Genomic DNA, 26,225 nt, shown 5'->3' on the forward strand with positions numbered 1-26,225 from the left:
CATTCAGTCCAGTATGTTGCCAGAAGCATTTGTTTGTCCACTTCACTAGTTGACTGAAGTCATCATGAGCGTCAAGCTAAGCCAAAGATCTTCATCTGGATCCCTTAGAGGATTAGGGAGTGGAAGCTGTGGTGTTGGTCGTATTTCTAATGTACGCACAGGTGGATCTTATAGGGCCTCCAGTGTTCATGGTGGTCATGGAAGCAGAGTCATGGGCTCCTCTTATGGAGTTGGCGGTCTTGGATGTGCATCTGGTGGAAGCATTAGCTTAGGTCTAGGGGGTGCTGGAGGCTATGGCTCTGGGTTTGGATATGGCAGTGGAAGTGCTGGAGGCCTTGGATCTGGCTTTGGCTTTGGTGGAGGATCATTTGCTTCTGGTGGTGAAAGCATTATTAACATCAATGAGAAGGAAACTATGCAAGTTCTCAATGATAGATTAGCTTCCTATTTGCACAAAGTCCGCTCTCTAGAGGATGAAAATTCTCAGCTGGAAAAGAAAATCCGAGAGTGGTATGAAAAGCAAGTTCCATACACATCTCCTGATTTCAATCCCTATTTTAGGACTATTGAGGAACTCCAACACAAGGTACGTTTATGGTCATCTATCAAATTGCAATATTTAAATGATACATGTGCCAGTCCCATACACCTTGTATGAGGTTCTACCAAATCTGATCATTGCACAAATTTCTCTGCCACCTTTTCAGATCTTGCAAGCAAATGCTACAAATGCCTCTATTTTACTCCAAATTGATAACGCTCGTCTGGCAGCTGATGACTTCCGAACCAAGTATGTTTTATCATAACCTTTAGTTTTTTATAAATGTTGTCATGTTTGAATTGTAAATCTTCTAGGACACAAATTACTCCCATTCATGGTCATAGCAACAGCATAGATAATACCCTAATTCTACATAAACATGATTAAATAAGTTTCATGTGTAATGAGAATGTGTAGAATTTAATATTTTTTACATTTGTATGTTCAATAGATTAGCTAAATGGAAATAATATTTCCAATGTGTGTTTTCTGCTTTAAAACGCTGTTTGTATGTATAGTTTGTAAATATATATGCACACGGTGCAGCCATATGTGCTCATAACACACAGGTTCTGCTTCCTGCTTTGCAGTGCTACACAATGGTTCTGCTTTACTGCTCCTCACCACAATGCATGTCTATGAGTCAGCTGACCTGTTGAAAAACAATATGGGTCTGAATTTTGTTTTATCTCAATAGCCATTAAGAAGGGAGGCTGTATGATATCACATTGAGTGTTTACTCCCTGTAGCAGCTCATCTTTAAATCTAACACACATTACTGTAACACACATTATTGTAACATATTTATTATATATAATAAATAAATGTATTATATAATGTAATATAAATATAATACACATTTTAAAAGTCATAAAGAGCAAAAAAGTGAAAGTCATATCTGAGATAAAAAAAGATTTAAAACAAATATATTAAAAGGTAAATACTTCGGTATTAAAAATGGGAAACCTGTTCCTAAACTGACCACATCTCACAACATATGCCATCATGGATTGTGTGCTTTTCAATAGACTTCACAATCAAAGGACTCATATTTTTCATGTATAGCCATATATTTCACAAGCACCATGAACTGGGTCTGACTATTGATAATCTACATATAAAATATATACATGTCTTACTTATACATATATTTTATAGTTGTTTGAAAGCATTATTATAAATATGTCAGCATTGTATAGAATTGTATGTCACAGTCCATCTAGCATTTTACATGGTGTGTGTGCAATTAAATAAAATTAAAATTTGAAGTCAAGTAACTGCAAACCACATAAATGACTTAGTGTGCAATTTATTGAAGTGGTTTACATGACCTGATTACAGAAAATATATTCCATATTTCTAGGACTTCTCTGTGCAGGTAGGACTTGGGTGTATCTAGGTGCCAATATCCAACGGCTGGTATTTGTTGTTTTTCTTTAACGATATATAAAACTTCTTGTCAGATTTGAAAACGAGGCCGCTCTCCGCATGGGAGTAGAAGCTGACATCAGTGGACTCCGACGCGTGCATGATGAACTTCAACTGAGCAAGAGAGACCTGGAAATGCAACACCAGAACCTGAATGATGAGTTGAATTTCCTGAAGAAGAACCATGAAGAGGTAATTGCCTTCTTCATAAAGTTAAGGAATCAATTAATTTAAAGTTAAGGTAAAGTTCAAGGTATCAGCAGACTAAAGAGAAAAAATAAAATAACGTTGGAAAATGGAGAAATGAACAGAATTCAAAAATACACAGTATGCATAAATGTTTTTGGCAATAACTAGAGCAGAGGACATTCAAAATCGAATTACCATTGTGAAGAGAAGAATTTTACCAGTTTCTAAAAAAATGCTCTTTTTAGACAAGCTTTACCCAAATAGGCAGAATGATGGGACATCATACATATGGGCAAAATGGTGAAATGCCATCATGAAGGAGAACACAAAGGACAGTAGAAAATGATAGACTCCATTATATGTCTCTCTCCTGCCTGGACAGCAATAAAGTAATTTTAGTATTCGCCAGGCAGACTGGCCTGAGAACTGAGGGGTTTTGTGAGCGCCTGTGAAGTACTAGATCTCAAATCAATTAAATTTATTGGTGGCTATTGTTCAACTTTTTTGGTGCCAGTTACCATAATGATATCAAACAAGGCAAAGCTTAGTGGCGATACATGTGGGTTTTTGTGCTTTAAATGGCAAGTTAGAATGTAGCTTCCAGTGTAGCTATGTAATCATCACTCCATAGAGTTGAATCTGACCTCCTTGCAGATATTTAAAACACCATTGAATTCAGTCATTTACATATATAAAAAAAAGTGTATTTTAGTTTTAAACTTGTATATATAGCTGATTTTGAATTGGTATCAGCTTCTTATAATTCTCTGTACTGCAGCACTCACACTAAAACAGGGAAAGGTCAGTATTTGAACCAATCGGGTTTCCTACTTGTACATGTGCTGACATAAAACATGCTGATAGGAACAGAGAGCAGACGGAGAAACTCATCACTCCACTGATGCTCCTTCATTATCCAGTCACAGACTGAGGTTGGGAAGGTGACCCAGCAGTATTGCTTAACTGCAGCAGAGAAAGGTCAGGTCAGCACATTGCTGTGTATAAATCTCAGGGCTGGATGGCCAGAAATGTAAAGCCTTGATGGCTTGTATAAATGCATTCCAATGGTGCATTTTGCTGTTGCCCAGCTTAGCTCTGAGAGGCAAATGACAGCCAATGATTATGTATTCTTCATAATCATTTGGCACTGTATTATTCTGAGACTATTGAAGTACTTCCACTACAGTTTTTACTCCTGTCCAGACAGACTGTCATTCCCTGTCCAACTATACAAAAAAAAAAAGAAGAACAGATACAGGAAATTGGATTTTGTATATGAGTTGTTCAAGGGAGACTGTGCAAATTATTCATCTGAATACATGAGCCTAGGAAAGTATTGACAACGTATCCCATAGAAAACTAAATCATCAGATTAATTAAAATGTCTGCCTTTCCAGGAGGTGCTTAGCCTGCGTTCTCAGTTGGGTGCCAAGATCAATGTTGAAGTAGATGCTGCGCCAGCTGTGGACCTGAATAGAGTGTTAACTGATCTGAGGTCTCAGTATGAAAATATGATGGAACAAAATCAAAAGGAAGCAGAGAAGTTGTTCCATGATAAGGTAAGAAACATACAATTCTCAGAACACTAATGGTATCTATTGAACTGGGTTTGTGACATAATAATTTGTTCTCTCTAGAGTGATGAACTGAACCAGCAGATGACAAGCAGCTCCCAGCAAATACAGACCTTTAATACAGAAGTCCTTCAGCTCCAGCATACATTCCAAAATCTGGAGATAGACCTTCAGACCCAAAACAGTATGGTAATAACTTTTTTATATTATGCTTTTTCATAATGCGACTTGCCTTTTCATGCCTGAGAAATATTATTTCAGCCACATTTTGGTACACAAGGTAAGTATGTAATGCTTATATTCATGAAATAGATTCTAGAAGATCTATTACGTCATATAAAAACTTCATGCCATGCTAAGCTCTAATAAGGCTGAAGCAAATACTCAATATTTTAGACTGTGTTCTCTCAGCAAAGAACCAAGCATACATATTTTTGGGAATACCAAGGTAAGCGAAGTGTTTTAGCTACCAATGTCCAGAAGCAATTAATTAAGGGGTCTGTATACTGTGAGGGACTGTACATCATAGTTCTGAAAGTCATGAAATGCTAACCTATTCTCTATTGATGACCACAAAAACTTCCCATAGCAATCTCATTTCATACGCAGGATGTAAAAATAATTTCAGCTCCAATAGAGCACAAAAACTGTGTTCATTATAAATGTAATAAATTTGGTACGCTTCTCAAAAACATTCTCTCTACACAGAAAACTGCATTGGAGAACACTTTGGCTGATACAGAAGCCCGTTACTGTGCCCAACTCTCTCAACTGCAAGAAATGATTAATGATGTAGAGGTGAAACTAGCAGAGCTCAGATGCGATTTGGAAAGACAGAACTTTGAGTACAAAACTCTCATGGATGTAAAGACCCACCTGGAAAGGGAGATAGCCACATATAGGCAACTTATGGACGGAGAGGACATTCAGTACGTATAAACAACCAATGCAATTTTGTAGTACAAAAAGGTATGTGTGGTATGTACAAGAAGAAAGGCCATTCAGTGTTGGCCAGTTGTAACCCCGAACACCAGCCATTCCTATATCCCTTATTTACCAGGGAATCACCAGTCATCCTCCCTCTCCCTTATTATCTGGTCATCCCTCTGTTGCGTATTGCACTACTTGGATATGGGGAGGTAGATTGGTTATTAGAATTACTGACTTGCAAGCTGTGGTCTTGGGTTTAGTCATTAGCAAGAACACTTGGAGTGAATGCCTTACACTGAATGTTCTTGTGTTAGGCAGTTTCTAATTATGTGGCTTTGTTACAGGCGGGCATCATGGTATTCACGGAACTTGAGTGGCTCTGGAAGCTCTGTCAACGTGGGCAGCTCTGGAGGAACTGGTGGCATTAGCCATTCCGGCACCGGAAAACCAAGAACCATAGTAGAAGATGTCAGAGATGGATACTCTCAATCTAAAAGGGAATAAAACCAATCATCAATTCCTGGCCATATACACTTGAAGGCTCACATATTTTTCTTCCCCCTCTTCTTTTCATGGGTGCTAGATATTGAAAAGCAATATAACATGCTACTGGCCTTATGTATACCAACTGTAAGAAAGTAAAACTGGAGGACCTATCTCCAGTAACCAATTTTACCAAGATAATTTTACCATCTTATCAACTGGACAACAGTTTTTCATTATTTCCAAGAACTTTCTTGCCCCCCCTCATCTCTCTTCTAGACTTGGTCTATTCTTTAGTTTATTACAAGGTTAACTCTGTGCATCTTTTTTGTAAACAGGATAGTTGTCAAGCTATCATCTCTGCATTTGAGTTTACCATAAATACACATTCATGCTTTTAGGTGTTGTTTTAAGGCCTGGGTTACTTGCTGAATCTTTGAATAAAAATGATTTCTTTATGCAGTTTATTGTTTTGTGTTGTGTAATGTATTAGGTAGTACAGTTGCCTTTACAGTGCAGTTTCCATGTCTCCTCTTGACCTGTCATCCTATTCTAACAATTCTGTTATGGGTTGATACAAGCAAATTAATGGTCTAGTGATAGAGTCTCTATAAGCAGGTAGGGTGAGCAAAACTGGGTAAAATACAGAGCACCCTCTAGTGGCTGTTCTATAATTTCTATATTTAAAATCAGGTAAAAGAAAATCAGTACTGCTCGGCCCATTTTGACGATAATTTGATAAAGCGTGGTGTGGTAGTTGGCAACACCTTTCCAAGTGCAGTCCCAAAAAGTCCAAAAGCCAGCACTCACTAAGTCATAACATTTCCTTAATTGTCTCAAGCAGAACATACAGTACAGAAGTTAAATCTCCTGAGTAATGTGTTTCCGTTGAACCTAATTATAGCGGCATTATACTCAAAGTAAGGACACCCTAGTGGTCATAATAACAGGTGTAAAACCTGGAGAGGACATCCCCAAATATCCCCCTCTTCATGGGAGAGAACACTCACTTTGTGCTATAAAAATTGAATCATGGCATATCCCCAGCATGTACAGTATTCTTAATGCCTGAAACATAACCGTGGGACAGAGGATTCTGAGATCCACAATAGTGCTCTCCAATCCTAATCCTGATAGGGCGAATCATGCATCCTACATATTGGATCTCATATTTACAATCAATTACATGAACAACATAATCTCGATTGCAATGTATACATTGTTTATTAGGAAAAATCTTGCCAAACATCAATGATTTCACTTCTCGTGTTTTCATATGGATCTTGCAGTAGTGGCAGGTATTATAATCACATGTTAAGGAACCACATAGGAGGATTATGATCAGCTTTTTTGTCAAAAAGATTGGGTGATAAGATTACCCAGAGTTGGCGTCATTCTGTTCAAAATCAGCAACCCCCTTGATTATAGGACATAACTGCTTATCCATATAGTCCATCAACTTATTACACTGCCTTGAAAGGTTATACTTTTCTGACCCCTAGCTCTGGGTAAATCAATCTTCCTGTTTATGGCATAAAGCATGGATTTTTGCACTCTCAATAGTTCAATCTGTATATCCCTTGGCTCTCAGTCTGCCTGCAACATTATCCTTCTTCATTAAGGTCATATCATCTGATAAATTACGTTGTGCTCCCACAAACACTCCCACCATATGGTCTTCATTGTGTGGAAAGGGTGACAATTATTGGCGTTCCCACTGCAGTCCTTCCAAATGGTGGTTTATGCAACTCCCCTCATAGGGTGATGTTAAAAGGGCAATTGCCATCTGCACTGCTTGTGAACCAAAAGTTAAGTCCATTATTGTTCAAAAGTCCAAAAAAAACTCTCTTCTGTTCCAATGTTCCACAACAGACTAACAATAGGTCATCAATGCAGTAACCATACAATACAATATGGTTGCTGAGGCGATTAGCATCCTGCAAAGATGTGGAGTTTTTCTCACCAACCCATTATTAGGCTAGCTAGAGATGGAGAGAACTTAGCTCCACATATTTGCAGTTAGTGATCCCAACAAACAATTATTGTGGTGCAACATAAATTTCACAACCAAGACAAAAAACAACCTCAGGCAGCTGCATAAAAACTACAGTGAGAAAGGTGACGTTGTAAAGCCACTAAGGACAAATGGTGGGAAATTGAAAATACAAAAGCTCAAACATCAAAGGTTTAATGACTGAGGACAAATGGTGGGAAATTGAAAAATACAAAGCACAAACATCAAAAGTGACCAACACAAATATTAGAGAACACTAACAGGGTTATTTACTAAAGGATGAAGAGTTTGGAGAAGGCAGGATACATGAGCAATCTAGGACACCATAGCTGACCTAGAAAGTGAGCTGAATTGGAGAATTTTTCCAAATCAGGTATGTTGTCCTAGATTGTTCACTTCTCCTGTCTTCTCCAAACTCTTCACCTTTTTTGTGAATAACCCTGTGACATTTCTGTCCTAATATTCTTGGGCCTAGGGCTGCAAATAGGTGTCAACCCACTCCCTCAGCCTCTCCAACAATAATCCAAAGCCTGCCACAAAGAGGCAACCCTGAGGTGGTCTTCCAGGCTTGTGAACTTTGTGCAGGTGATGAGAAATGGGGTGATAGGTTACTGTGTCCTTGATACTCCACTATACTTTTGGACAGGACACACATACTCTCTCCGGTAAGATCAAATATAATCTCTATTATATCTGCCAAAAACTGAGTTAACTGAATTGCGTGACCAAGTCAAAGTTGTGTCTAAAACATCTCATTGTGAATCTAAAGTCTCATAAGAACTAAAATTCAGACTTTTGCCCCATCCTTTTAGAATAAATGTGGGGGTATTCTTATTGCTTGCGTTTTGTTACTGGGCAATAGTGTGGAGGGGCAGGTGATGCGACCAGAGCACTCTACTTTACCCTTGCGTTTTGTTACTGGGCAATAGTGTGGAGGGGCAGGTGATGCGACCAGAGCACTCTACTTTACCCCCCGTCAGAACCAATTAGGATGGTGTTATCTGCAGGAGATGGAGTGCTGCAAGGTAACATTTTTATACTTTGCAGCTTTTTAATGCACAGCTATTCAATGATAATTTACACACCCAGGTATGTGGTTTTAAATACATCCCAAATATACATGCATGCAACCACAAACTTGTCCCCTGCCAGCTGTATGGAAACAGTAAATTATCTACAGGGACTTCTGTGCTCGATTAATCTAAAGGTGGCCATACACTTTACAACCATTGCAAGACCTTAGTCTTGCGATGGTGTAAAGTAATTTTAAAAACGTACGATCGTCCCATCTTGGACAGGCAGATCGTACTTGCGATCATCGCAAGCCTGCCCCCCTGAGGGGCGGGCTTGCAATGACCGCAATGCTGAACGGGCAGTGTGTGCGTGCGCACACCGGCCCGTTCGGCATTTGTCTCCCGAGCACCGTTCAAACCAGGTTTTCTAGCGTGCTCCTTATACAAAGACGTGCGACCGTACAGTAGAAACGGTAGAAACGGTCGCACGTCTTCATTCACACTGCACGATTCTCGTACAATCGCGGGATTTCCTGCGATTCTCGTACGAGAATCGTGCAGTGTATGGGCACCTTAAGAAAACTGTGCTGGTCACTACGTCTAATTGACTTCATTAGGAAGTGACGTCAGAACACCTAGAGAGAAAAAGGAGGACAGATCTGATATCGAGGAATGTGATTCTGATACGCGATTTTAGTCGTTTTCTTGTGAGTGTATTTTTTTAATAAAATAATTTTATGCATTCGGGGTGCGCTATGATTTCCTCCTCTGTCTTTGAGAGATCTTTCTGAGATGAGGATGGGCTGTCGGTAGAGGAGAAAAACATTAAGATCAGGATTAGTCTCATCTGGAGGAAGGAAGCTCACAGCTTCTAACAGTGTGAGGAAGGAGTTTTACCCCATAAGAAGCGCTTTGAGACCCAAAGGGTCTGAACACGGAGGTGAGAGGCTTATTTATCAGAGCACTGGTGTTTTTTATGAGCACTTCAGCAAAAAATACACAAGAAATTACAAGAGTGGGCAGAGTGACGCACAAATAAAGACTAAGACAACGCTTTTTTTTTTGAGAGAGAGCTGCCTGCGCTTAATGAATTTATGAACACTTTGTTTCAATTATGTGTTTTACACACTGACACAGGACGTTTGCTGATTTATTAGTCATTTGGAGTTTTTTTAGATTATCACCTTGTGATTTACACAAACAGTTTGACTAGAAGATTTAATTTGAAAAATATTTGAAAAATATTAGATATACATATTTTTTTCTTTTCTCTCACAATAGTATTGTTCACTATAACATTTGTTTTTTGCACATATTTGTTTACTTGTTGGGTGATGGCGCTGCTTCACATATTTGAATGATGTATGGAAACAGTGGTCTCCCCCGGATTAGTCAGATCTGTGGTTCTGCAGTAAGTACAGTTCATGTTTCCTGGAGGTTGAAGAGCTGTACCTCTGACTCAGTAGGGAGGGTGGTGGACCTCTGCAGAAAGACCACTGCTTCCCACCAAGAGCAAGGATCCTTTTCTACACTACGCATTCAAGGGACAGGCTTTTCTACTCAGGTTGTGGCTGCCTTCTAAAAATAACAAGCTGTAGGACTCTGTACATCTTATATTTTAGCTTGGAATGTATTTAGCTGATTAAAACTGAAATTTCAGTTGAGCTGTAAGTATTCTCATCACATGGGTGTGAATGGAATATTTATTTTCATGGCTAATTGGTAGGTATTATAAGAAAGAAAATCCTTTCCTTCAGCGAACTATAAATTAATTTACCGGTTTTAAATATCAGAGACAAGCAGTAATCTGTCTGAACTGTTTTTGAAATATTATACATGATACTTCAGAAAAATGTGCCGTGACGCTAATTTAAAGAAGAACGCTAGGCAAACCACAACAGTCAACAAATCAGTGTTTCTGCTCTATATCTTGCATCTTGTTGTGGTTTTCCCAGTGTTCTCCTTTACATAATACTTTCTTCAGCTCTGTGTACACCAAGGACCGTGCCAAACCCTGGCACCAAGGAGACGGGAAACCATTCGGCTGAGGCGATCCTTGCAACAAACTATTCTATCAGTCCTCCAAATTCCCCTATTACCACCAACTGTCTAGGCCTTGCTGCATTATCCTCACCACCCGGACTAGATGGACTGCTCTCCCGTCTGTTGGGGGTAGCAGTGACAGCTAGGGCTCCCAACTCTAAGTTTGCCACCCGCACATCTTCACCCAACTTGAAAAATGTGTTTGGGTGCTCATAGAACGGGCCTTCCTTTTCTGTGAACCCCTGTAACTACAGTAACCCAAATCATCCTCACTTACCCCTCCTCATCAACCGCATTAACTGCCTGCTCAGTGACCATGTAGACTCTTCTCTAGGTTGTCAAGCCTCCTCAGTGTTGCAATTCGCTCCACCAGATCTCTAATGTGAGCTTCCAGAAGTGCAACCTGCTCACATTTATCACAGCGGTAGTCATCCTGGAGCTGTGGCTCCATTTGTGTATACATGTGGCACAGTGTGCACTGAGCAAATCCTTCAACCATACTACTCCATCCTTCAACTCCCAGTTTAACTCAAAATATACCCCAGTGGTTGACGGAAACCAGAATACAACAAAGACTTAAAATGCTCAATGCAAACAAAGCAGTGGGTCCGGATAACCTGCACCCCAAGGTACTTAAGGAATTAAGCCAGGACGGAAGTTAAAGATAGTGCTTCCAGTTCAAACTCTAATTGTTTCACAGCCAATGTTTTAACACCATTTAGATCCAGCCACTATGTGAGCAAGTTCAATGTGAGTTGTGCACTTGCTTATATTACACCTGATTAACAAGCGACACCTGGGATCAATGAACCCCTACTCTAACCAGTGAGCAAGCTCAGTATGGTGCACTTGCTTATATTACACCTGATTAACAAGGAGACACCTGGGATCAATGAAACCCTGCCCGTAACCAGTGAGCTGCAAACTAGAGAGGAAAAGAAAAGTGCAGTTTAAAAAACTGACAGAAAAGGAAAAAAATGGGTGTTTTAAATACTGACAAAGTCTAACAAAGATAACATGTACTATAAAAGCACTCAAAAAGAAGCACAAAGCCATTTCTTGTACTTAACAATAAGTTGTATAATCTCAATAAAAAATTCAGTTAAAAAAATTAAAAAGAAGCACAAAGCCAATGTTTTAATGCCACTTTATTCACAAGCCAATGTATCTTGTCTGCTGCAAATGTGCTTTTAAATCTTAGCAGAATAAAGATTGTTGTCTGCGATCGCGTTTTTGTCCGAAATGTTTTTTTTTTGGTCTTTCAGACTAGAATTTTTTTGTCAAATTGCACGCAAATCGACGGGTTAGTGCCGTTGTTGTACAACACAAATCTCAAGATGATAATTTGCACATGCTCAGATGAAAATCTGTTCTTTCGATCGATGAAAAATCAGCCAGTTAGTGGTGCTGACGAACGTTAATTGCGAACTACATTGGTCTGTGCATGATGGGCTAGTTGAACGAAATTTAAATGAGGGTGAGATGTCTGGACAAAAAAAGTTGTACAATTGTAAGGTGTATGTCCACCTTTACTTTTGCAGTTCACAAAATTAAAAGGAGAACCCCAGGAATTTTTTTTGTTAACCCTTGCAGAGGGCTACTAAAATGGTTAAGTGCTTGTGTCTTAGTTAAAAAAAAAAGTTATATTCACCTAAACAGGCCCATCCCGGGAGGGACACGTTCTGCGTGTGATTGTGCGCAGCAGCCTGTTCTTCCCTGTGGGAGAAAACAGCTGTTCACTGTCATACGCACATCCGTGTGGGTTCGGGTGTCTGCACTTGGACGCAGACAGTGTGCATTCAAGTGCGAACATCCGGACTCATATAGATGATAGGGAGAAACTGGATGCTGCGTGCAATCACGCAGCACCTGTCCCTCCCAGGCGGCTCGTTTACGGGCGTGCACGCTGCATGGACACATACGCCCATCTGAATGAGGCCATAGACACTATATACAAAGTAAATAGACATGAGGATGCTGAGAAAGATGCAATCCAATGCTGCAGTGGAGGAGCAGACAGGCTGAAGGGAGCGCTATGATAACTAGCTGCTCTCAGTTTCACTATTCTGCCAGCATGTCAGAGAGTGAGGAAGGCCAAGGCAAATTTATTTCCTTGTTCTGCTTCTTCTCCCCTGCACCATAATTCTTTAGCCAGCCTGTGCCTCAATGTTGCATGCTGCCTGTAAGCATCTGCCCATTCTACCTACTAAACCATTTTATATGAAATTATCTCATTAGACTGCAGTACAACTAGAAACAAAATTCACAGAGAAAATGTTTATAAAGTTATGAATATAATAAAAATAAAGAAAGAAACAAAACAAATCTTCCCCTTTGCAGTGGGTTCTCCTCAACACTGCAAGGGTTAACCACTCATTTTGCCTAGGGAACGTCGAGTAAGGAGATAAACTTACCTTATTTATCACCCCTCCCCTGGCAGTTAGTGATCCCCTGTGCTGTCTGACATCCTGGGTTGTAGGTGGGCCCTTAGCATCGTCCACTACAATGCAGGTGGTCCTGCATTGTACACAATAACGGTAGAGAGCTGCAACCGTCAGGCAGCTAAGGGAAGAGGCTTCAGGCAACTTGAAAAGGAGGAAGCCTGCAGGAGCTTCACACCCAATGTTCACCTTCAGCATCTGCTACTAAGCTGACCACTCAGCTCAATGTTATATTAAGCTTCTAGGGTGCCTCCCAAATTTGAAAGATGTATTGCTTTGAGCAGTACATAACCCGCTCAACTATACCAATTGGGTGATGGAAGTCAGTGGAGCTTCAGCACGTTCACTAAGCTAAAGGGGAATTCAGGTAAATAGGGGAATGCTAGGGAATGGCACCATGATCCACGTTACACCCTTATTATGGGTATAACATGGCACATGGTATTAAAGGTCTTCATGATGTATTAATGATTACAGAGCTACATTCATTTGTGTCTTTCATATCTGTGGCAATGAATGTGCCCTGAGACAAATACTAAAGATAGGTAATTTTGGAAATCCCTCTAGATTCAGAGCAGCGCTTTGAGGCATTTCCTCAGAGAAGAACCCCTAATAGAAGGCATCTTGTGGATTTTACACCTAGGAGTGACTTTTACTTGCAAACATTTGAAATGTCTGACAGATTCCCTAAAAGTGTAATTCATCATCAAAATAGCCACCGAAATGCTCCATGCTAAAGGGAAAACTAGATTCAGAGTAGCGCTTTGGAGCAATTCCTCCATAAAGAACCCCTAACAGGAGGCATCTTGTGGAGATTTTCGTTTGGGAATTTGCGTTGCTGCCTAGAACCCCGTTACAATTCTAGCTCAAATACCCTATCAAGCACAGACCAAAACAGGAAAATTGTATTTCATACTTACCGTAATTTTCCTTTCCTGTCCAGCTCCATGGCAGCACAAGGCCCATTCGTGTGCTGCCATGGAGCTGACAGGAAAGTCGTTTCGATAATCATTCTTTGGCAATACTAACTCACCGAATTTCGTAAATCGATAGAATGGATTTCCGTTTGCACATGCGCAGTGTTCATGTTCCATTTCTTTTATTGAAAACGCAAATTCATCGATTTTCGTACGATTAGAAAAAAAGTTTCCCATCCTTACCCTTCGAGAAAATTCGGCCAGGAGTATAGTAAAAAAAAAAAAATGTTGGGATTATTGTTCGAAATACCATTCATGGACCATTTCTGAACAATAATCAATAGGTGTATGGGCACCTTAAGAGTGTAATTCATTATCCAAACAGCCACTACAATGCTCCCTGCTAAAGGGAATAACTAAATCAGTTCCTAACTTGTATGAAACAGTATCTGTTGTGGAAAAATCTTTTTGTACCATTGTATAATGGTATAAAGACTACAAGGCATGTTTTAACATGGGTTACAAGATTGTGTTAGAGGAAGGAGTAAAAGTACCTGGTTATACTTTGTGGTGACTCATCCACTGCATTTGACTCACAAAAGAATTTCTCTATCAGTACGTAATTAGCTCTGGCAGCAAAGAAATCCATAAAACTATCTCCTCGTCTTTTGGTTACAGTAACTATTGAAAGGTTATGGAAGTGCGAAATATTTGGACCTGAAAGTTGCGGCAGTTTCCAGTGTGCAGGCTCATTCACATGGGTGCAGAAGGCCGTACACTGCAATAAATAGTCATATTTCTGCACCCAGGAGTCATAGGGATTAAGTGCACCCACCTGTACAAATCAATGACAGGCTATGGCTATATGATGGTAAATGCTCATCTAAGCGTATACATGTGTACAGGTAGACAGATGTATGTCCCTGGATGCATATAGTCTCCTCATTAAATACTCATCTTTGCTTAGGGCACTATTAAAAATCAGTTTTGCTTACCTTATCCCTTGAGTCTTTTCGGGGCTCATAGGCATGTGCACACCCCAATCACCCCTGTGCAAACATGGCTGATGGCAGATGGAGTTCCCGAGATCTGCAGCCCCAGGGAGCCCGGAAGCCCCATTCAGCTGCTCTCGACAGTGCTGCTGCTCTGCGGTGCCTTGCTGCTCCTTAGCCTGGTGGTGCATTGCTGCGAGCTGGGCAGGGTGGTGGGCAGAAGCGGAAGTTCTGCCAAGATCACCCCACTCTCCTACAAGCAGTTCAGCCCCAGTGTGCCTGAGGAGACCCTGAGAGCCAGTGGGAGGTAGTAGGGCAAGATTGCCCACAACTCAGAGTGCTTCAAGGAGCTAACCCAAAACTACAACTTGGACATTTTCTTCAAGGACAAGGAGGACACCAGAGCAGACAAGCTCATGACACAGATGGATAGCCCAGGAGTGTCAGTATGACACAGGTGAGGGGCCTAGGGGTGGCAGTATGACACTGGTGAGGGACCCAGCATTGACACAGTGCTATAGTCAGGACCCAAGCAGCAATCTACAGAAGAACGCAGACTGCAGAAACCATCGGACAGCAATGAATTGGATAGGACATCATCATCCTTTTTGCTGCAAGTATGTGTCTGATATGTTCCACCTAGCCAAAGTCTGTCTCTGGGCCCATTCACACTAGGGCCATGTGTTAATTGCATGGTGTATATAGCGTGTGTGTTTGTGCTTTTGGGTGCACACTATAAGGCTGGGCACAAACCTTACAACCATTGCAAGACTTTTGTCTTGCGATGGTTGTAAGGTAATTAAAAAAACGTACGATCTGCCTATCTTGGACAGGCAGATCGTACTTGCGATCAACGCAATGCCGAATGGGCAGTGTGCGCTTGCGCACACCGGCCCGTCCGGCTTTTATCTTACGAACATGCTACACACCCGCCGACAATTGTACGATTCTCGGCGGGTTTTCAAACATGTTCGTAAGATAAAAGTTGTGCGAGCTTACATTAGTAGAGGTTGCGCGGCTTCCATACACCTTACGATAATCGCACGATCGCAGGACTTCGTACGATTATCGCAAGGTGTGTGGGAACCTTAATGCAATAGGCTGTGCACACCTATGTCAGGGCTTTGTCCATAGTCACACTCCGACACCAATAAAGGAGCAGCAATCCTGCCTTTTAGGTAAGGGAGCCAAGGGCTCATCCACAACCTGGAGAATTGGATGTAAGAGTAGAGTGTGTGTACCCTAAGCAAAAACAAGCATTATAGTGTAGGGGAGCCCCACTGTTGTTGTGCCAATCTGATGGCCACATGAAGTTTGGAGGTCTGTAGCTAACTAGCTATTGACTCTGCAGACAGTTGGCGACTTCTGTGCACTTCAGCATGCGCTGACTCCACTCTGTCATTTTACGTGGCCTGTTGTTCCCAGTTGCTTCCACTTTGTTTAGGGCTGCAGAAATTAACGATTAATCCCTCGATTACAAAAAACAAGGGGAACACATAGGAGCTTATACGCTGAGTAAAATTGTATAATGGTGACCAAATCCTAGGGTTTCAAATACATTTATTTGAAAAAGCACAATCCCCTGTGAGCAGTGCCTCCATCCACTTGTAACAAGGACACTTGTTACAAGTGGATGGAGGCGGGCACGCACGGGCAGAAAAGACCCGTCTAATGCGAACACCCGGTACCGGGTGTTTCACATATAGGCGATCAGCGGGTCCATAGCCCGCCGATACTGCTGTGGTCTGGGAACTCATACATCATTCTGAGAGAGCTACAAGGTGGATGGTGGTGAATATAAGGTTGCTGAAAGTAATTTTGTTTTGTGAGGTGGCTAAGATAAGCTCACCCCATGGTAGAGAGGAAACCTGCCTGTTTAGTCAGAGCCTGAGAGGCAAGGATTTGTTTTCTGTTTATTGCAACCTTTTAAATAAAAACTGACTGCAAGTCAGATAAAAGAAGGACTTTGCTGCCTGCACTACCTTTTTCCCAGGGAAGGTGATCCCCATTTGAGATTTTGTATACAGCATTGCTTACAGGATGAAATAAAAAATAACAAAAAAGAACAGAGGAGGAAAAAGGTAAAAGATTAAGAAAGGCAAAAGAAAAAAGATACAAAACTACAAATAAATTGCAAACTTAATACATTTACAAGTAAATTACAAGAAGCCAAGAATAAATGTACAATAAGAATAAAATGGTAAATAATAATATTAGCCTATCATACGAAACCTCTGTTAGGTGCTTTTTTTCTTTTTTTTTTTTTTTTGATGTTACGAGAAATCTGCCACCTGCTGTTATATAATATTACAGTATGACATTACAGTAAAAAATAAATAAAAGGTAACAAATCATCCACCAGATGTCAGTACAACACAGAGGATAAATTCACATTGTGTCAACGCTCAGTGGCATGTAAGTGAATAACACAAAATAAAAAAAAGTCATATGTATGTAATTAATCCATCATGCCCCCCGTCCCCCCGAAAGGGGATTTGGCAACCTACTACTGTGCCTTTACAAAATATTGACTCAGATCCAGCTGGTCTCACAGTAAGCCAAAACCATTATATATGTATAATATATTATTATTTTTTGATCTCTTGATGGTATTTGATTCTGAACAAGTATATCATTTATATGTTTTGTAGTTAGATGGATATGTCCTCCTGAGGAAGCCCTTAATATCGGCTGTAAAGACCAGCATAAATAACCAGGGGTTTTATGAAATGTTTTATTGTACCTTTTTAATGAATTTGTAAAAATTCAAATTGTAACAAAACTGCTGTTTCCATTGCTTGGTCTGGCATGTTGGTTTAAATGCGCCCACTTCTATGTGATAGGAAAGGGTGTTTACCTATCCTACCTGCCTTTTTATGCATATATTCTGTACATCACTAACATATTCCTCCTATTAAAGTGCAGTCCTCTTATTGTGCAATATTCCTTCCAACTTTGTATCCACACCACCTCCGTGTATTTCACAGGTAATAAAGTGATCTGTGCTTCCCACTGTGTGATATAAACTCTAGCCGCACTCACCGACGCCTCTTGTTCACCATATTACAGATGAACAATTCACGCTTTTTAAACTGGTTCCTCCCTTTTCCTTTATTTTTAGAACCTTCTCAATCTTCTATCTCCATTTTATTTGTACTCAAAAAGAAGAATATATGCTCCTCAATGTGCAGTATATCAAAAACGTGTATTTATTAAAAGTTTAATCACACTTGCAATTAAGATTTTTTTTTTTTTACATTTTTTTGCATAGAAACACTGGTGTTCCGTTTAATCGTGATGCTTATATGGCCCTGCCCACCTGAACCAGGCAGCCGCGGCCCTCTGGTATGCCTGAGCAGGGAGCCGCATTTGCTGTGGCTGAAGCCGCCAGTCTCACTGACCACCTCGAGCCCGCACCTATGCCCTGAAAGTCTATACTGACCACCCGAGAGCACATACTGACTACTTGAAGCCCGCAATGATCATCTGAGACCCCATTCTGGCCACCTGAAGCCCGTACTGATTACCTGGAGCCAGCACTGACCAATTGGAACACATTCTGACCATCGGAGAACCTATACTGACCACTTGAAGCCCGCACTGACCGCCTGGAACCCTTACTGACCACCAAAGAGCCCATACTGACCACTTAGAACCCTCACTGACCGCCTGGAGCCCGCACTGACCACCTGAGAACTCATACTGAGCAGCTGGAGCCTGCACTGACTACCTGAGAGCACATTCGGACCACCTGGTATCCCCAATAGACCACCTGAGACCCCACATTGATCACCTGGAGCCCACACTGACCACCTGAGAGCCCATACGAACCACCTGGAGTCCACACTAACCACCTGAGATCCCATAATGACCACCTGGAGCACGCACTGACCGCCTGGAACCCTCACCGACCACCTGGAGCCTGCATTGACCACCTTAAAGCCCACATTGACCGCCCAGACCCCATACTGACCACCTGAAGCCCGTAGTGATCACCTGGAGCCCGAACTGACCTCCTGGAACCCTCACTGACCGCCTGGAGCCCTCACTGACAACCTGAGAGCCCATACGAACCACCTGGACTCCTCACTGAGCACTTGGAGCTCACACTAACCACCTGAGAGCCCATACGGACCACCTGGAGTCCTCACTGACCAACTGAGAACCCATACAGACCACCAGAGAACCCATATGGACCACCTGACAGCCCGCATTGACCACCTGGAGCCCCATACTGATCACCCGAGAGCCCCACTGACCACCCGGAGCCCGCACTGACCACCCAAGATCCCACACTGACCACCTGGAGTCCAAAATGACCACCTGAGAACCCATACTGATCGCCTGAGAGCCTGCACTGACCACCTGAGAGCCCATACGGACCGCTTGGAGTCCACACTGACCACTTGGAGTTCGCACTGACCACCTGACAACCCACACTGACTGCTTGGAGCCCGCATTGACCACATGAAGCCCACGCTGACCATCTGGAGCCCGCACTGACCACCTGAGAACCCATATTGACCACCTGGAACCCTCACTGACCGCCTAGAGCCCGCACTGACCATCTTAGAGCCCATACAGACAAACTGGAGTCCTCACTGACCACTTAGAGCCCGCACTAAACACCTGAAGCCTGCACTGTCCATCTGAGAATTCATTTTGACCGTCTGGAGCCCGCACTGACCGCCTAGAGCCCACACTGACCGCCTAGAGCCCGCACTGACCACCTTTAGAGGTCACATTGACCATCTGAGAGCCCACACTGACCAGCTGGAGCCCATACACACCACCTGGAGTCCTCACTGAGCACTTGGAGCCCGCACTGACCACCTGAGACCCCATATTGACCGCCTGGAGCACGCACTGAGCGCCTAGAGCCCGCACTGACCACCTTAGAGCCCACATTGACCGCCTAGAGCCCGCACAGACCACCTTAGACGTAACATTGACCATCTGAGAGCCCATACTGACCGCCTGGAGCCTGCATTGACCAGCTGGAGCCCGCATTGACCAGATGGAGTCCTCACTGATCACTTAGAGCCCATACTGACCACCTGAGAACCCGCACTGACCACCTGAAGCCCGCACTGACCACCCAAGAGCCCATACTGACCACCCAAGAGCCCATACTGACCACCTGAGACCCCATATTGACCGCCTGGAGCCCACACTGACCATCTGGAGCCCACACTGACCACCTGGAGCCCGCATTGACCAGCTGGAGCCCACACTGACCATCTGAGAGCCCATACAGACCACCTGAAGCCCGCACTGACCACCCAAGAGCCCATACTGACCACCTGAGACCCCATATTGACCGCCTGGAGCCCACACTGACCAGCTGGAGCCCACACTGACCATCTGAGAGCCCATACGGACCACCTGGATTTTTACGGACCACTTAGAGCCCGCACTGACCACCCAAGAGCCCATACTGACCACTTGGAGCCTGCACTGATCACCTGGAGCCCGCACTAACAGCCTGGAACCATCACTGACCACCCGAGAGCCCGCACTGACCACTGAGAGCCCACATTGACTGCCTGGAGCCCGTACTGAGCACCTGGAGCCCGTACTGACCACCAGGAACTCTCACTGACCACCCAACAGCCCATACTGAGCACATGGAGCCTGTAGTGATCACCTGGACCCGCACTGACAGCCTGAAACCATAACTGACCACCCGAGAGCCCATGGAGCCCGCACTGACCACTCGGGAGCCCGCACTGACCGCATATAGCCCTCACTGACTGCCTACCTGGAGTCCTCACTAACCACCTGAGAGCCCACACTGACCACCTGGAGTTCGCACTGACCACCCAAGAGCCCATACGAACCACCTGGACTCCTCACTGAGCACTTGGAGCTCACACTAACCACCTGAGAGCCCATACGGACCACCTGGAGTCCTCACTGACCAACTGAGAACCCATACAGACCACCAGAGAACCCATACGGACCACCTAGAGTAAACATGGACCACCTGAGAGCCCGCATTGACCACCTGGAGCCCCATACTGACCACCTGGAACTCCATACTGATCACCCGAGAGCCCCCAATGACCACCCGGAGCCCGCACTGACCCCCCGGCGCTTGCACTGACCACCCAAGATCCCACACTGACCACCTGGAGTCCTCACTAACCATCTGGAGCCCACAATGACCACCTGAGAACCCATACTGATCGCCTGAGAGCATGCACTGACCACCTGAGAGCCCATACGGACCGCTTGGAGTCCACACTGACCATTTGGAGTTCGCACTGACCACTTGGAGTTCGCACTGACCACCTGACAACCCACACTGACTGCCTGGACCCCGCATTGACCACATGAAGCCCGCGCTGACCATCTGGAGCCCACACTGACCACCTTAGAGCTTACACTGACCATCTGAGAACCCACACTGACCAGCTGGAGCCCGCAATGACCAGCTGGAGCCCATACACACCACCTGGAGTCCTCACTGAGCACTTGGAGCCCGCACTGACCACCTTAGAGCCCACATTGACCGCCTAGAGCCCGCATTGACCACCTGAGACCCCATATTGACCACCTGGAGCACGCACTGACCCCCTAGAGCCCGCACCGACCAACTTAGAGCCCACATTGACCGCCTAGAGCCCGCACAGACCACCTTAGACGTAACATTGACCATCTGAGAGCCCATACTGACCGCCTGGAGCCTGCATTGACCAGCTGGAGCCCGCATTGACCAGATGGAGTCCTCACTGATCACTTAGAGCCCATACTGACCACCTGAGAACACGCACTGACCACCTGGAACCCTCACTGACCACCCAAGAGCCCATACTGACCACCAGAGACCCCATATTGACCGCCTGGAGCCCACACTGACCATCTGGAGCCCACACAGACCACCTGGAGCCCACACTGACCACCTGGAGCCCGCATTGACCAGCTGGAGCCCACACTGACCATCTGAGAGCCCATACGGACCACCTGGAGTTTTAAGGACCACTTAGAGCCCGCACTGACCACCCAAGAGCCCGCACTGACCACTTGGAGCCTGCACTGATCACCTGGAGCCCGCACTAACAGCCTGGAACCATCACTATGACCACCTGAAACCCTCACTGACCACCCAACAGCCCATACTGAGCACATGGAGCCTGTAGTGATCACCTGGAACCATCACTGACCACCCGAGAGCCCATACTGAGCACATGGAGCCCGAACTGACCGCCTGGAGCCCACTCTGACCACCCGAGAGCCCATAATGACCACCTGGAGCCCTCACTGACCACCTAAGAGCGCAATCGGACCACCTGGATCCCACACTGACTGCCTGGAACCCGCATTGATGGTCTTGAGCCCGCAATGACCACCTGAGACCCCATACTGACTCCCTGGATGCTGCACTGACCACTTGAGAGCCCTCACTGACCACATGAGACCCCATACTGACCACCTGGAGCCCGCACTCACAGCCTGGAACCATCACTGACCACCCAAGAGCCCCTACTGACCACCTGGAGCCCGCACTGACCGCCTGGATCCCACACTGACCACCTGAGAGCCCATACAGACCAACTGGAGTCCTTACTGACCAGTTGGAGCCCGCACTAACCACCTGAGACCCCATATTGACCGCCTGGAGCCCGCACTGACCACCTGAGAACCCATACAGACCCCCTGGATGCAGCACTGACCGCCTGGAGCCCATATTAACCACCTGGAGCCCGCACTGACCACCTGGAGTCCTCACTGACCACTTGGAGCCTGCACTAATCACCAGAGAGCCCATACTGACCACCTAAGAGCCAATACGGACCACCTGGAGTCCACATTGACCACATGAGACCCCATATTGACCACCTGAAAACCTGCACTGACCGCCTTGAACCCTCACTGGCCACCTGAGAGCCCATACTCACCACCTGGAGCCTGCACTGACCACCTGAGAGCCCTCACTGACCACTTGAGAGCCTGCATTGACAGCCTGGAACCATCACTGACCACCCAAGAGCCCCTACTGACTGCCTGGATCCCACACTGACCACCTGAGAACCCATACTGACCACCTGGAGTCCTCCGGACCACTTGGAGCCCGCACTAACCACCTGAGAGCCCATAATGACCACCTGGAGCCCTCACTGACCACCTGGAGCCCTCACTGACCACCTGAGAGCCCTCACTGACCACCTGAGAGCCTGCACTGACCACTTGAGAGCCTGCACTGAGAGCCAATACGGACCACCTGGAGTCAACATTGACCACCTGAAGCCCGCACTGACCACCTGAGAGCCCATATTAACCACCTAGAGCCCGCACTGAGCACCTGGAGTCCTCACTGACCACTTGGAGCCTGCACTAACCAGCTGGAGCCCTCACTGACTACCTATAGCCAATACGGACCACCTGGAGTCCACATTGACTACCTGAAAACCCATATTGACCACCTGGAACCCATACTAACCACCTGGAGCCCGCACTGACCACCTGAGAACCCATACTCACCACCTGGAACCCTTACTGACCGCCTGGAACCCTCACTGGCCACCTCAGAGCCCATATTAACCAACTGGAGTCCTCACTGACCACTTGGAGCCTGCACTAATCACCTGAGAGCCCATACTGACCACCTAAGAGCCAATACGGACCACCTGGAGTCCAGATTGACCACAAGAGACCCCATATTGACCACCTGAAAACCCGCACTGACCGCCTTGAACCCTCACTGGCCACCTGAGAGCCCATACTCACCACCTGGAGCCTGCACTGACCACCTGAGAGCCCTCACTGACCACCTGAGAGCCTGCACTGACCACTTGAGAGCCCACACTGACCACCTGAGAACCCATACTGACCACCTGGAGTCCTCACTGACCACTTGGAGCCCGCACTAACCACATGATAGCCCATAATGACCACCTGGAGCCCTCACTGACCACCTAAGAGCCAATACGGACCACCTGTAGTCAACATTGACCACCTGGAGCCCGCACTGACCACCTGAGAACCCATACTGACCACCTCAGAGCCCATATTAACCACCTAGAGCCCGCACTGAGCACCTGGAGTCCTCACTGACCACTTGGAGCCTACACTAACTACCTGGAGCCCTCACTGACCACCTATAGCCAATACGGACCACCTGGAGTCCACATTGACTACCTGAAAACCCATATTGACCACCTGAAAACCCATACTGACCACCTGGAACCTGCACTGTCTGCCTGGAACCCTTACTGACCACCTGAGAGCCCATACTAACCACCCGGAACCCTTACTGACCACCTGGAACCTGCACTGGCCACCCGAGAGCCCATGCTAATCACCTGGAGCCTGCACTGAGCACCTGAGAGCCTGCACTGACCACCTGAGAGCCCTCACTGACAGCCTGGAACCATCACTGACCACCTGGAGCCCGCACTGACCACCTTAGAGCCCGCACTGACCACCTTAGAGCCCACACTGACCACCTGAGAACCCATACTGACCACCTGGAGTCCTCACTGACCACTTGGAGCCCGCACTAACCACCTGAGAGCCCATAATGACCACCTGGACCCCGCACTGACCACCTGGAAACCCATACTGACTGCCTGGAGCCCGCAATGACCATCTGAGACCCCATACTGACCACCTGGAACCCGCACTGGCCACCTGAGAGCCCATACTAGCCACTTGGAGCCCTCATTGACCACCTGAGAGCTCGCACTGACCAACTGTAGCCCACACTAACCACCTCTTTCACAAAGGGAATTGGGATCTGGGAGCCCCCTTTATGAAACAACAAAACCCCAACTCCCCCCCCCTCTAAAATAAACCCCCTTTTTCTTATTAAAAGGGAAGCCTTGTGGCAAAAAATATTTGCTATGTACGAGACAGCTGCTAAAAGTGACCACTGACCTCAAATCAACCATAAAATAAAATTAAAGAATAAAAAAAGTCAGCAAATGATTTGATTGGCAGTTGTCACATTTCCCCAGAGGTGGCTCTTTAATTAGGCGAGTTAGGCGGACGCCTAAGGCCTCACGCTCACGAGGGCCTCGCAGCCGCCTAACTCGCCTAATCTATAGCAGGGGAAGCGCGGGACGCAAACATCCTCGTTTGCGTCCCGCGCTTCCCCTCCCCCGCCGAGACTGCACTCGCACATTGCCCTGCTGGGACTCACTGCATCCCCAGCCCAGCTTACTTACTAATGAAGCAGTGCAGCCCCAGCAACAGGAGGAGAGAGACCAGGAGAAACGGCAGCAGTGACAGATTCACTGCAGAGAATCCAGAGTCTCTGCAGGTGGCTGGGGGCCCTCTGACAGGGGAAGAGCAGGAAGTCATGGCTGCAGCCCAGCACTGCCGGTCTGGCGGAGGAGGAGGTCATTGATGGCCCAGTGATGGAAGAAGTCCCCTCTGGCAGGTAAGGAGCTGAAGGGAAAGGACCCCCGATCAGCCCCATCATAGTGATTCTCTGGGGGCTGTGCAGGATCTCTGCAGGGCTTTGGGTGGGTGCTATGTGTAGAGTCCTGTATGTTGCTATGTGTAGAGTCCTGTATGTTGCTATGTGTAGAGTCCTGTATGTTGCTATGTGTAGAGTCCTGTATGTTGCTATGTGTAGAGTCCTGTATGTTGCTATGTGTAGAGTCCTGTATGTTGCTATGTGTAGAGTCCTGTGCGTTGCTATGCCCAGAGGTTTGCTATGCCCAGAGGGTTGCTATGTCCAGAGGGTTGCTATGTCCAGAGTCCTGTGCGTCCAGTGCATTGCTATGTGCAGAGTCCTGTGGGTTGCTAGGTGCAGAGTCCAGTGGGTTGCTATATGAAGAGCGTTGCTACATGCAGAGTCCAGAGCGATGCTATGTCCAGTGGGTTGCTATGTCCAGTGCATTGCTATGTGCAGAGTCCAGTGCGTTGCTATGTGCAGAGTCCAGAGCTTTGCTATGTCCAGAGCGTTGCTACGTGCAGGATCCAGAGCGTTGCTACGTGCAGGGTCCACTATGTTGCTATGTGCAGGGTCCAGAGCGTTGCTATGTGCAGGGTCCACTACGTTGCTATGTGCAGGGTCCACTACGTTGCTGTGTGCAGGGTCCACTACGTTGCTACGTGCAGGGTCCAGTGCATTGCTATGTGCAGAGTGCTGTGGGTTGCTATGTCCAGAGTGTTGCTATGTGCAGAGTCCAGTGGTTGTTATGTCCAGTGTGTTGCTATGTGAAAGGCCAGTGGTTGTTATGTTCAGTGTGTTGCTATGTGCAGAGTTCAGTGCGTTTCTATGTGCAGAGTCCAGTGGGTTTCTATGTCCAGTGCGTTGCTACGAGCAGAGTCCAGTGAGTTGCTATGTCTAGTGCGTTGCTATGTGCAGGGTCCAGAGCGTTGCTATGTGCGGGGTCCAGTGCGTTGCTAGGTGCAGGGTCCAGTGCGTTGCTAGGTGCAGGGTCCAGTGCGTTGCTAGGTGCGGGGTCCAGTGAATTGCTAGGTGCGGGGTCCTGTGCGTTGCTAGGTTTGGGGTCCTGTGCGTTGCTAGGTGCAGGGTCCAGTGCGTTGCTAGGTGCAAGGTCCATGGCGTTGCTACGCGCAGGGTCCGATTTATATACAGTTCTGCATTGCTGCATAATGTATTGCTGGGATTTGTAGTCCCCCCTACAGCCGGTGCCATTCCCTATTAGAGTGTAAGCTCCTCTGTACAGAGACTGATGTGACTG

The 26,225-nt window shown here is 45.6% G+C and overlaps 1 protein-coding gene across 1 annotated transcript; it reads left to right on the forward strand.

The window, feature by feature from the left end:
* The first annotated feature begins 64 nt into the window (after positions 1 to 64).
* On the forward strand, positions 65 to 10,285 carry LOC108787102 (keratin, type I cytoskeletal 14-like). The gene is made up of 7 exons (XM_018556558.1): positions 65 to 586; positions 708 to 790; positions 2,005 to 2,161; positions 3,556 to 3,717; positions 3,796 to 3,921; positions 4,441 to 4,661; positions 10,201 to 10,285. Exons 1-7 carry the CDS (start codon positions 65 to 67, stop codon positions 10,283 to 10,285), a joined length of 1,356 nt encoding a protein of 451 aa, XP_018412060.1.
* Positions 10,286 to 26,225: the final 15,940 nt, after the last annotated feature.

Source organism: Nanorana parkeri, unplaced genomic scaffold (assembly GCF_000935625.1).
Source record: "Nanorana parkeri isolate BGI_ZX_2015 unplaced genomic scaffold, ASM93562v1 scaffold242, whole genome shotgun sequence".
NCBI lineage: Eukaryota > Metazoa > Chordata > Amphibia > Anura > Dicroglossidae > Nanorana > Nanorana parkeri.

Coding starts and splice junctions, on each gene's coding strand:
- LOC108787102 (XM_018556558.1), top strand. CDS start 65: ATGAGCGTCAAGCTAAGCCAAAGATCTTCATCTGGATCCCTTAGAGGA. Junction 587..707: donor TTGAGGAACTCCAACACAAG/GTACGTTTATGG, acceptor CCACCTTTTCAG/ATCTTGCAAGCAAATGCTAC. Junction 3,718..3,795: donor AGAAGTTGTTCCATGATAAG/GTAAGAAACATA, acceptor TGTTCTCTCTAG/AGTGATGAACTGAACCAGCA.